Genomic DNA, 13,157 nt, shown 5'->3' on the forward strand with positions numbered 1-13,157 from the left:
TGATTTGCGTTTAGCACTCATGTTGATGCTAATGAACCAGCATGAAACCTCAGATCTACAGGCAGATGGTAAATCATGAATGAATACCTTCTGAGCACAGATTTATTTATTTCCCCTTATGAAAGGTATATGAAGCAGGATTACTTGGTTCTACATCCAGGTGGCATCAGGTCAGTATTGATCTTTGCATCGTCATTAAAGCCCAGTTTTAAGTCGTGTGTGCGTTGTCCTGTCTATTGTTTAGGATGTATTATTGTCCTCTAATCCAGTAGATCTGGTTTGAATGTTTGAAGGTAGGGCTGACAGGGACCAACACATAAAGGTTGAATGACGTCAGCAGTGGGTCCAGTCACTAGAAAGACAGCATCTCCTCCTTCGAGCTCTGCTGCCGCCGCCGCTGTTGGCCCTTGTGCATCTAAGGTAAGATTTGTTCACTGCAGCGCTCACTGTTCTTCTGAGCAGTGTGTTTGATATTTCTTATTTATGTAGACTGGAAGGATTTTTTTTTAAGTTAGTGACCCATCACTGCCACTTGTGTCTCTCCAGGATAACTTGTCATCCTTTCTATTGTCTTGCTCTTTTCGGGACTAACACCATGGGGAGATTAGATACGCTTCGGCAGTTTAATTTGATGAAATGGCTCAGAGAGGAGAGACAATCGAGGAAACTGAGTCTCTTCATTGTTTTCGTCGCTCTCCTCTTGGATAACATGCTGCTGACTGTAGTCGGTAGGTGCACTCCTGTTTTCTCACCTCTTACATGTCTGCAAAGTTTGCTTGTTTTTTTGCAACAGGTAGTGCAATTCACCAAGTCTGTCCTCATATGCCTAGTTGTCCTTTGGTATGGCGCAGCTTGTTGCCGCTGTCAGGAGATGAGCGCTTACACTGTGCTAAAGTCCCCGCATCGAATTCAAAACGCGCGTGTGACACATTTAGTATTATTCAGTAAATTATATGTTCTAAATATTAATAATATAAATATATGTTCTAATATTCTAAAATATAGTGCAAGTTGCAGGTCACCAGACTGGAGCATGAATGATGATTTGTTTAAATGTTTTAGATTTAGCCTCCAAAAATAATCACAACGGCTTGTCATTGCTCTCCAGTAAATTAACTGGAAAATCCAGACCAGCTCAGTTCTTATATTAACCTCTCCATCTGACGCTCGCAAAGATGTAATATCCCGATGCTAATATTCTCTCTCTCTCTCTCTCTCTCTCTCTCTCTCTCTCTCTCTCTCTCTCTCTCTCTCTCTCTCTCTCTCTCTTAAACTGTGTAAGTCCAGCCAAGTATAATCTATTTAATAAAATAACAATTAGACATTATGCAGGCTATAATAATAAGTTACAGTAAATATTACAATGCGTATTGATTCTCATTCTGTTATTTTCCCAAAACTCATACAAGCGCGATTTTGCCGCCGGAACAGAGGTCACTTAAATCTGTCCCCTCCAATATTTGTAATGACCAGTCATACAAAAGCTTGAGGAAAGCTCAATACCCAACAATAAATCGGCTCCAAAACACTGGTTTAGCCTACATGTCAGCCTGCAACAGTAAACACACCACAAGGGTCGGCTGCGGCTCCTGCGGTCTCCATGTCGTGGAGACTGATTGATGGCACAGTTTGGGGTTCAGTATGTTTCCCAAAGACTTTGGGCAACATACTGAACCCCAAACTGTGCCATCAATGTGTAAGTGTGTGTGGGTGTTTATCTCTTCTGAAGAGCAGGTGGCACCTTGTGTTTGAATGTGTGTGTGAACGGGGGCTGGCTTGTGTTGTAAAAGCGCTTTAGGTGATGGCCTATTCTTAAACACAGTTTGTTTAAATCACAGCACTGATGCACATGTGAAATATAAACCAGTGTTACTGCTGTTGATGAACCTTCTTCAATGAAACAGTCTGAGGTATGATCCAGTGTCCCTCACATCACCAGTGGTCTTTTGAAAAGGTCTGTGGTTGATTTGTCTCCGTCCAGGTTATCATGCGTTGTTCTGTGCACGGTACACTGTGTTTCACTGAACATTCAACATGCAGCCGCTGGTTTAAGAGTAAATACTGGAACTACAGAGTAATCTTAGTGGTTCTTAGTTTTTAGAGAGCGTGCTCATATACAGTATGGACTTAGTGTCAGGAGTGTGTACAAACACACCCTTATGCACCACATCAGCAACGTTGACCATTAGCCATTAGTGACTTTTGTAGTGCTGATGGCTGTTCATAGCTTTAACCTGAAATGCTTGTGATATAATCTATATATATATATATATATTACACTATATATTACAATACAAAATACATATGTGTATGTGTGTGCATGTGTGTTTTTGTGTGTGTCATCATCATATCCCATAATTTCCAAAGCAATATGTATTTAACTTAACAAACACACAAGCAGCGGCCTTGAAATACCTTTAATTAATTCCTAATTTACCCCTGAAAACATAGTTTACCATCATTATTAATGGTTAAATTAAAATAACTGACGACTGAGACCAGCATCAACAATCCTCGCTCACTTCGTCCTTATACCACGGAACATCCCAGACATTTGCAACTGTTGCTGGCAGAACAGACTCTGGATCTTTTCTGACAGATGGAACCATTCTCATCTAGTTAAAAAACTTTAAGGAGAAAGATCCTGAATGTATGCTGAATAAAGCAGATCATTCCACTAGTATCAAGCAGACCTTGGCACTTGATGCAGATTTACTGAAAATGATGGAATATAATCATTAAAAAATAACCTGTAGACATAAAAAGACATATGTTTGGTAGACGCAGTCTTTAAAATCTAACCCATATACTGTATAATCACTGGATTATTTGAAATCTTAGATCATTATCGTGTCCAGTACTACAATCATTTATATTATTTGGACATTGTATGGATGACAGTGCCATGCATACTCCTTGACCATATTTCCATAAATGAGTATACATTAATTATTCAATGAGTTTTATTTTTTCCTTTCTATCTTTCTCTCACACACAAAATGTAAAAACAATGTATAGTTATAGGTTTCCCATGTATATAATTTTCATTATTTACTTTACTTTCAATGCTAGCAGTCTGACACATCAAACATTTGTTTAATGGGTGTTGCGCAGTGTTCCTTTTTTTAAGTGATTCAAACTACCATCGTCATGCTCCCATGCTATCTTGAGAAGGCAAATAGCCAAACTGACAAAGCTTGTCCAGGAGCAGCAGAAGACAGAACCTGAACAAAATGTGCTCTTGTCAAAAAGTCAGTTAACCATAGATTATGTTGTGTTTGTTATTCATTATGTGAGGAAACAGAATCATAAACAGAATATACAGTAGTTCCATACATTGTTTACATTACATTTTACATTTAGTGAAGGATCAAAAAAGTTAGATTGTTTTTTAATAGCAGGTCCTCTCTTAACCTGTTTTCTGTCTCACAGAATGAATGCATGCGTCCTCCTCTTTATTTTTCTGTTACCAGCAGCTTCAACATTTGCCCATGAGCATATTACTGCCTGCCTGCATCATGTCATGTGCCGTGCTATATTACTCCCACCTACATAAGGATCCCCCTGCTATATTAGAATGCAAAGTTTCAGCGGTGCCCTGTGTCTGGGGTTTTGCGTGCTGACCATAAAACGCCAACCTTTGTTGCATGTTTCTACGAGCTTCTTCCTACCCTCATATCCTTCACCTCTCTGCTTAAAATTCTCTAATAAATCCATAATATTTCACAAAAATGGCCCAAAATATTAATGCCATCTTTTCACAGAATAAAAAAATATATATATATTCTAGGCTGAAGCACTGAATGATCTGCCCTAATGACATCATATGTTCTAACACTTAATTAAAGTTGTATGTTTTTTAATGGCTACAACATTCCATCAAATTAAATAATATACATATAATCTTCATTGATGAACACAATTCAGTGGACTTCTGAAACTTTAAGGTTAAAGTTTTCTGGAAAAGACACGTTAGTTTTGAGTCATTCAAATGTAACACTCAGTGCATTGAGCACCACACATTACTTCCATTCACTTCCACTGCATTGGGTAGAAGTTTCAGGGGCTGATATCTTAAACTGTCTAAATAAATAGATACCACTGGAACCTTTTTTTGTGGTAAAAACACATTTAAGTGGTTAAAGAAACATTGGCTTCTTTGAGGTTTCCTTCTGTCTCAGGGTAGTGAATCACCCCTGAAGTACCTTTCTTGCTCTCTGCTGACATGCTGTATGTTACAATGGCATCTGGATTACTATCATGCTAGTGAGCATCAGTCAGTGCTCCTGTCATATTTCATCACATCAATCTCCTCTTGCCTCTTTATGCCTGCTAGTTCCCATCATTCCCAGCTACCTCTACAATCTGGATGAGTCAACAGATGTGGTGTTGAAGAACGACACCCTGTCACAGCAGGCTCCTGCAGGAGCCTTCCACAGCATCGTGTCCTTATACGACAACACCATGAGGTCTTCGGGCCCCAACACCACAGCTAGGTCTACTGCCCCCCCTACTGCTACAGAGCTGCCAAAGAACTCTTCCGATTGCCCCCAGTCCACCACCATGCTGCTTAATGAGAATGTCAAAGTGGGACTGCTGTTCGCCTCCAAGGCCACCGTACAGCTGATTATCAATCCTTTCATAGGGCCGCTCACAAACAGGTAGGTTTGCACTCTGAATCTCGTTGTACTTTTGTATAATGACAATAAAAGGCTTTAACTTTAACTTTAACTTTAACGTTATGTCTCTTCTCTGTGTGGAGGCATTACTTATGTAACGTTTACAACAGGGGAAATTAGCTGGTTAAGGGTTTTCGCAGGCAACCTGGAGCATTATTGTTGCCGCAGCCTAGACATTTGTGTCACAGAGTAATGAGCAGAAGCAATCCAAACTCACGTAGTTGTCACATAATGAACAGAAATCGTGCATGTTTGTTATTCTTATCTTAAACCATAAGATAAAAATTTTCCTAGTATATAATGCAGTTTACGTTTTCACTCATTAAGTCACATACCACATGAGTATAGATCACAGGGTGAAAGCACTGATTTGTGATCTAAATGCCCAGCATGTTTTCCCCTTAGACATACCATTAGAGCTGCAATGAACAATTGATTTTATTATCGATGAATCCACCGATTATTTTCTTGATTACTCAATTAATCGCCAGCGTTTTCTATGTAAAATTCTGACTTGAAGAGCCAGTTACATTTCCCTTGTAAAGGATGGGACTTTTCAGCTTTCTGGTTTGTGTCCAACACAGCACGAGACTCAGTTTGTTGCTGTCCCTGTGTTTTGTATTATACACTGATTTTTCAGTGACCTACATAATGCTCGGTACTACTGGTTCTTTTGTAACATATGCAATGCATCTACAGTGTGTAACTTCAGTGTTTAGCTCAATTTAATCCATGTGAGGAACATATTTGGAATAACTACAATTATGGTGTTATGTGGCATTTGATACAACTGAACAATGATGCAGGATATTTTAAAGACAAAAGACAAAAAACATTAAGAAGACAATTATTTCATGTAAAGCTGAATGAAAAAGGACCGAGCAAGAGTATCACAGTATGACAGGTTTCCTTTCAGGCCGCAGAGGCTTCCTGCTAGCCGAGGGCCAGAATTGTGGTTCAAATTTGCTCTTGTGTTTAGAAAGCTTATGTCAACACAGAACAACACTTATGGCCTTATCTAATTTAACATCCAACACAAATTGAGAAGAAAGAGCAGCAACAGACTCCCTTTTCCAATTCTAGAGAGGAAAAGCAAATGATGCACATGGTAAACATGTCAGTTTATGTCATGATGGTTTTTAAGGGTGTAATGTCATGTCAGCTAACAATCCAACTGAATCAAATCAGAATAGAATCAGAAATCCTTTATTAGTCCCACAACGGGGAAATGTACCTTGTTACAGCAAAAGAACAAGAAAGTAAAGTGGTGAGTACACAATAGTTAAATAGAATAAAATAGAGTAACAATAATATAAGTACAAAGTGATTGATAAAAAGTTGTGAAAGTGAACATTGTACATGACAGTGATAATTACAGAAGTTATACAAAGTGAACATTGTACATGGCAGTGATAATTGCACACAGTGGTGGAATAGTGTGTTGTTGGTGTGGTGGTCTACCAGGGGCCGTGGTGATTGTACAGTCTGACCGCTGCAGGGAGAGAGGACCTACGGTATCTCTCTGTGAGACACCGCAGGTGAAGCAGCCTGTCGCTGCACAGTGCGGACACAGTGTCCTGGAGGGGGGGGGACATGTTGTCCAATAGAGAGGACAACTTGGCCGTCATTCTCCTGTTTCCCACCAGCTCCACAGTGTCCAGAGGGCTCCCCAGGACAGAGCTGGCCTTCTTCACCAGTCTGTTCAGTCTCTTCCTGTCAGCAGCCGAGATGCTGCTGCCCCAGCAGACCGCTCCATAGAAAATAGCTGATACAAATAATGTATGGATAGCTGGATGAGTTACTCAAATTTCAACCAGCACATGAGTATGATAGGCTATGTCACATATGTGATTTATTTATATATATATATATATATATATATATATATATATATATATATATATATATATATATATATATATATATATATATATGTGTATCATTTTCTTTTCTTTTAAAAAAAAAATGTCTCACTTTTTTTTTTATTTTGGGCTTAATTTTAATTTTTAAAGTTTTTTCCATGGCACCTTAATTCTTGGAGGAGAACATAACATTATAATGATGGGCAAGACTAAATAATTAATTCTAAGGATTAAAAACAGAGCCAGTCTGAAGATTTGAGCTGAACGTGAGATACATATTTAGGGGAGATGGTGAAGCGTGGATGTTCCAACATTAGTGACACTAACCTCAAAAGCAATATTTAGTGTCTCAGATGGGCACTCAGATAGGCTGTAATTGAAGCAAGGAACATTACCGGTTCTTAGTCACCTTCCATCCTGACAGAGGACAATACAAGGCAAGTCAAGCATGTCAGGTATCTACGGGGGAATACAACAGCTCTGATGTGCATGGCAGCTTTTAGCATTTTAATAAAAAAAAACACACTGTCATCCTCCTCTAAATGTCTAACAATTGTAACTGGCAAGAATGTGTCATGCAAATACAGAATTTCTACAAATGCTTTGTGTTCATACAAATACTGTTACAAGACAGTATTTGCTATGCAGTTTATTTTGATCATTTTATCTTTCAGGTCATGGTTTTTGAATCACTACATGGTTGTGCTGCAGGCCATTTTGACTCATAATTCTCAGTTGGAGACAATCTACATCCTGAATATCTGTCCTGGTTGACCAAAGCAATTATGTCTTCTAACTGACAACAGATTTCACTCGTTATTCTTATGATTATGTAGAGCAATAACATCCCTCACTGGATGGAGCATTTTCCATTTTAAAAATCAGCAGTCCTCCACAACTTCTCACATCAATTGTTTAAGGTGTCACTGCTTTAGAAAGAGACAATATGTGGAAAAGAATGAAAGCTTTGAATGCCATTTATGTTTGTGTAGACATCTCAAAATAGTTGCTGACTGTAAAAATGTAGTCTGTCTTTTTTCTCTTTGTCTCTTTAGAATAGGATACCAACTTCCCTTATTCGCCGGCTTCTGTATCATGTTCGTCTCTACTATCAGTAAGTTTCATGCAACATGTCGTCGTTATCAGAAAATCAAAATGCTTTCATCATGCCTGATGTTTCTTTGTCTATATTTCTGTTGTGCTCACTGTTGTGAAGTGTTCGCCTTCTCATCGAGCTACGCTCTGCTGTTTCTGGCCAGATCGCTTCAAGGTGTAGGCTCCTCCTGCTCATCTGTGGCCGGTAAGACTTCCTCCTGTCTTAATATCCAGTCAGTCAATCCATCCAACTATTCATCTGATCCAAATACATCCTATCAATTCACAACAGACATTGAATGAGTATGTTACAGACTGAGATTTTTCATTTGAATAAGTGTTGCATTATGGGTTGTTTGTAGCCTAAATGTTGCCAGGCTAGACAAGAGGTGAAGACCTCAGTCCTGTCATCCAATGGAGAGAGGCAGGTCGCTTTCTTTGATGCTACAAAAGTATTTTTTTAAATGTCCTACTTAAGTGGTGTTTTTGAGTCTTTGTTACACGGGACTTTGACGTTAGCATACTTTTGTTTGTAAGATAACAACGAAGCACCAATCCAGAGAACTGGATATTTTTCTTTTTCATTGCCTGGCTGCAGCAGCAAAACTTTATGTTTTCCAGTCTAAAAGCAATGAGTTTGACACAATATAAATATTTAAAAGCTGGTAACTGTCTTTCAAAACTTTACTTTGAAAAATGATAAGTCACAGGATCCATTTGTTATCTACTGGCCATGAGCATTGCAAAAAACATTTACATTCTGCAACATAAGTGTAGCAACAAAAAGTATTAATAACTATACTCCTAATTTTCCAGACCACATCATTTCACACATTACAACAGTTGTGATCATGTGATGTTCTTTGTTTTACGTGCTAAGTTACACAGAGTTAAAACTAATGCAGTCTAATCAGAATCAGAATCAGAAATCCTTTATTTGTCCCACAACGGGGAAATTTACCTTGTTACAGGAAAATAACAAGAAAGTAAAATGGCGAGTACACAATAAGTAAATAAAATAAAATAGAGTAAAAGTATTATAAGTACAGAGTGGTTGATAAAAGTGAATATTGCACATGGCAGTGATAATTGCACACAGTGGTGGAATAGTGTGTTGTTGGTGTGGTGGTCTACCAGGGGCTATTATAAAAGATAATAGAAACACCTGTCAGTATATATATCTCAAAACACATGTCTGAATAATAGTATATCTTGTAAACCTTGTATAGGAAGTGCTGCCCTCTGTCAGTAATTGTGTCTGTTAAGTGAAATATGTATGAACAAGTGGTTTGTATTGCAGGATCTATACATCTGTGTGTTTTCAGGGATGGGAATGCTTGCGAGTGTGTACACAGACGATGAGGAGAGAGGTCACGCCATCGGGATCGCCCTGGGTGGTCTGGCAATGGGAGTGTTAAGTATGTATACAGATGCTTCTGTAAAGGTCACAACAGATCTTGTTGCACCACTCAAAGATCTTCACAACACATCAGCTCACTGGTAGCAGAGGCTGCCATGGTGCCAACCTGCTCATCAGGAGCACTTAGTACACTTCAACTCTCTGTGGAGGAGACGGGATCGAACCTGTAACTCTGATTACTAGACGGAGGCTCTACCTCCTGAGCCATGGTGGACAGTAATTAAGTACATTTACTCTAGTACTACACTTAAATACAATTTTGAGGTACTTGTTCTTGCTACTCTATACTTCTGCTCAAATACAATTCAGAGATAAATATTATACTTTCTACTGTACATTTATTTGATTACTTTAGTTACTTTGAAGATTCAGATTAATAATACAAATGTATGTATTGTATTATGTAATATTATAGGTTAAGATCAAACTTTATTGATCTCTTAGTGAAATTCACAAGTATCTTAGCAGTATATGTAAACTACTTTACCAGCTACAGAACACATTCATGCATTAATAATTATGATTCAATAGTATATCATATATTATTTTGTAATAGGCTGTTGTGCAGTATGAGTAATTTTACTTTTTGTACTTTAAGTACATTTTGATGTTAATATGTTACTTTTTCTTAAGTAATTAAATTACTTATTTAGTAGTATTTGTACACTGTGGTATTGTTACTTTTACTTAAGTAAATGATCTGATTACTGAGTCCACTACTGGCTATTACATATTTATAAATATTTATTATTATTATTATTAGTATCATTATTATAACAACAACTTGTTTTGTTTGTATTTAGGCAACAAAACTAATCCTAAAGGTAACAAAACAACCTTAGGTTGATGAAAAGATCATGTTTTGGGTTTAAAAAACAGTACATTTGTTACGTAACTTAACTAAAAATAAGTCAACGTGTTGAGCTTTGGTTTCACACGGGACAGGAACAGGGGTCTGCTGGGTTAAAGTCCTTTGTTTATGTGACAGTTTCATCCAGAACAACCTCCTCCATACACGGACTTTGTCACTCTTTATACTGCACCTGACTTCCTCCTTTAATCAATATCGTGATCAATAGAAGATTAATTTGACTTTTGATTTTAGGGTCCCGATTTTTTGCAGCACTGACAACTATGCCATTGTTAGACTAGGAAGTCTTGATTTGTATTCACATGGTAGCTTACTCCTCGTGAGCCTAACAGTGCTAACAAAGAGAAAAACATTGCAAACAACGACAAAAGTGCTGACAGTGTTAACCTGAGGAGCAGCCAGAAGGTGGCCGTTACGTTTTCACGTTATCAGTGATTACCGCCGAGTGCAGCGCAGAACGGCGGTCATTATTAGTTAGCCACACACTAACATGCACGTGTGGCCTATTTAAACTAATCACAGAGAAACTCGGATTACAACACACAGATGGAGAGTAACTTCATTCTCTGCTCAGAACTCCTTTACTCTATTATATCTTGTGTCTCCTCCACAGTTGGACCCCCATTCGGCAGTGTGATGTATGAGTTTGTTGGGAAGACCGCTCCTTTCCTGATTCTGGCTTTCCTGGCTTTGTTTGATGGAGGTACAGTTACATTGTTTCTTACATCAAAACCAAGAATAGTCACTATGGAAGTAATGGGAAGGATAATGTCTGAGCTTATTCTCACATTAAGTTGATTTACTGTGCGTCTGCTCAGCTCTGCAGCTCTTTGTTCTTCAGCCCACCAAGGTGGAACCAGAGGTGAGTTTGTTTGCCTTGTTAATTCATTTCCTGAAGGTTTTCTTACTTCATTAAGATAACCTTTACAGCTGCAGAACATTTTAAAGACTATTTTATGCCATTTGTCCATAATTGTTTAGTAAATACAGGTATCTGTTGAAAGAAATAAAGAAGGTGGATGACATGCAACAAAACATCCATGGCTTTTGGTAAATAGCAAATGAACTGCACTGAACTGAAACTTGCCACTAGTGCAAAGCACTTTACTTTGTAAAGTGTCTGATATTCCCCAAGAAAACAGGAACTCAGGCACAATTTAACATTCAGGATCAGTCCAATCTGATCAATCCAATCTTTTGTCAGACCATTGACTGGCTCTTTTCTCTAATCTGTGGAGTGGGTATCATTAACTATGGCAACCAAGAGGCTACAGCCAATTAGAAGGCTATTTGAATTTTTTTAAAGGAAATTAATATTAAGAAGTGGAAGATTTCTGACAACAGAGTTCATGATTTGTAATGCAGGCTGATGGAAGAGCCCATGAATGTCAGTCACTTGTGTCTGCTACTTCATGCTTGTTCCTGGATGCATGGGGTTTAAATTGTTATTTTGGTAGCAAGATGGTTGGAGCAGCTGAACGCATGGGGCCGTTCAAACAGAATGAAAGGCACTGACAGAGGCACTCCTTCAGATAGAACATGTTAGGCCCGTAATGTAATCTGTGTCTGGTCATTAGCAGATTCTTTTACCTTTTCAATATCCTTCATCTTGTGCATTTCTAAAACAAAAATGCCTAGAGGCCTGCCTAGACATTTGAATAAGGTTCCACAGAGACTTGCAGTAAGACAAGATAGTCCCGTTCAGAAGTAAAGTCTGAATATTTTCCATTCCTCGATTATTCATATTGCTTTAGTCCGTAAGAGTCCTCTGATCAAAATAATCAATACAGTTTTTCATAAAAAATGAATCCAAGTTGTGAATATTGTCATGTCAAGTCCCCTGCTCACTGTCTGTCACACTTTTACTGACACACAATATTTTCTCTGCTTCCTGCACTTTGTTGTTGGGTATGCTTGTTTTCCCATCTTTGCAGAGAGTTTTTCCCATATAGACACCTGTCCCAAATACAAGCCAGTTGATCTCATTGATTGAAGCAAATAAAAGCCTGGGATATTCATTTAAGTTTTACGGTATCTAATATGCTTTGCCTTACACAGAGGCCCACCGGAGAAGAAGAATATTGTCGTTGGAGATATTTGTGTATCCAATCATATTATTACATTAAATATTGTATTTGTGAATTCAGTCAATGCTATGACAGCAAAACACTAGATTCATCCTCAAAGGTTATATTTCATTGGGAGGAGGTTATCTCAATGGTAATGTTGCCAGTGTGTACAAATATACAATGGAACAATTAAAATGCTTTTTATCTGCTTAGTCTAAAGCAAATTCTGCTGAGATGTGTCTTTTACAAGTGAGAGTTGAGGGCTACGGTATAAGATTTTTGCATTTGTTATTGTGCCTTTGTCCTTCACAGAGTCAGAAGGGGACCTCGCTGTTCACACTAATGAAGGATCCATACATTCTAATTGCAGCTGGTAAGAAAATAATAGCAGCACAGTAGATGTGAAAAAACCTAATGTCACCCGACTTAGGAATATCATCAGTGGGATATTGCCTTTTATGATGGTGATGGTAGAAATAGCAGGAAGAGAAATTGTACCAGATCTTGCAGTTTGTCTATTGGACATTTCAGTTAAACACATCAGTTAAAGGTGTGTCTTTAACTGATGAAACGCTTCTCTTGAATAGTTTAAAAGCAGCAGGCTGATCCATGGCTGCGACTAGTGGTCAAAGGAGCAGCTGTAAATTGGTGGATAAACTCAATATACTTCCTAAATAAATAGGATTCTTTACAATAAAAGGATGTAGCCTTAGTCAGAAACTACAAAAGTACTTGCAGTGCTCAGAGAGGTCAGAACACAACGTTTATTTTTCTTGTCTCCTGCACAGTCATTGAGTTGAGGCTCGCAACACACGCTTGTTTGAGGGGGTAAAGGGGGTCTATAGCTCATTGGCTGTGCCCGGCAAGACGTCACAGTAACCTACTTGGAGACAGGTTGGACAAACTTTTATCCGACTCCAGAGATACTCCATCTCGGGCGCGACTTGGCACAACTTGACGAGTTTAACCTTGTATGTAAGGGAAACATAAATCAACATTGTTTCGGCATTGTTTTGGCGCAGCCAAAAGTGTCAATGGAAAGACCTCTTCAGTCACCACCCAAAGCTCATGACTAAGGAGTAGCGCTTGGAACACGGACTGTTAAATTGAGAGCTTTGTTTTCTGGCAGAGTACCAAGGTCTCAGACTTGGAGGTGCTGCT

The 13,157-nt window shown here is 38.5% G+C and overlaps 1 protein-coding gene across 1 annotated transcript; it reads left to right on the forward strand.

Moving 5' to 3' along the window:
* Positions 1-334: 334 nt before the first annotated feature.
* LOC115005129 (synaptic vesicular amine transporter-like) lies at positions 335-12,369 on the forward strand (the record flags this gene model as incomplete). The annotated part of the gene is made up of 9 exons (XM_029426943.1): positions 335-420; positions 547-728; positions 4,337-4,661; positions 7,597-7,655; positions 7,758-7,841; positions 8,962-9,054; positions 10,541-10,630; positions 10,746-10,789; positions 12,309-12,369. Coding segments are annotated over exons 2-9 (889 nt in total), but the record flags the coding sequence as incomplete, so codon positions are not given.
* Positions 12,370-13,157: the final 788 nt, after the last annotated feature.

This window comes from Cottoperca gobio, unplaced genomic scaffold (genome assembly GCF_900634415.1).
Source record: "Cottoperca gobio unplaced genomic scaffold, fCotGob3.1 fCotGob3_25arrow_ctg1, whole genome shotgun sequence".
NCBI classification, from domain to species: domain Eukaryota; kingdom Metazoa; phylum Chordata; class Actinopteri; order Perciformes; family Bovichtidae; genus Cottoperca; species Cottoperca gobio.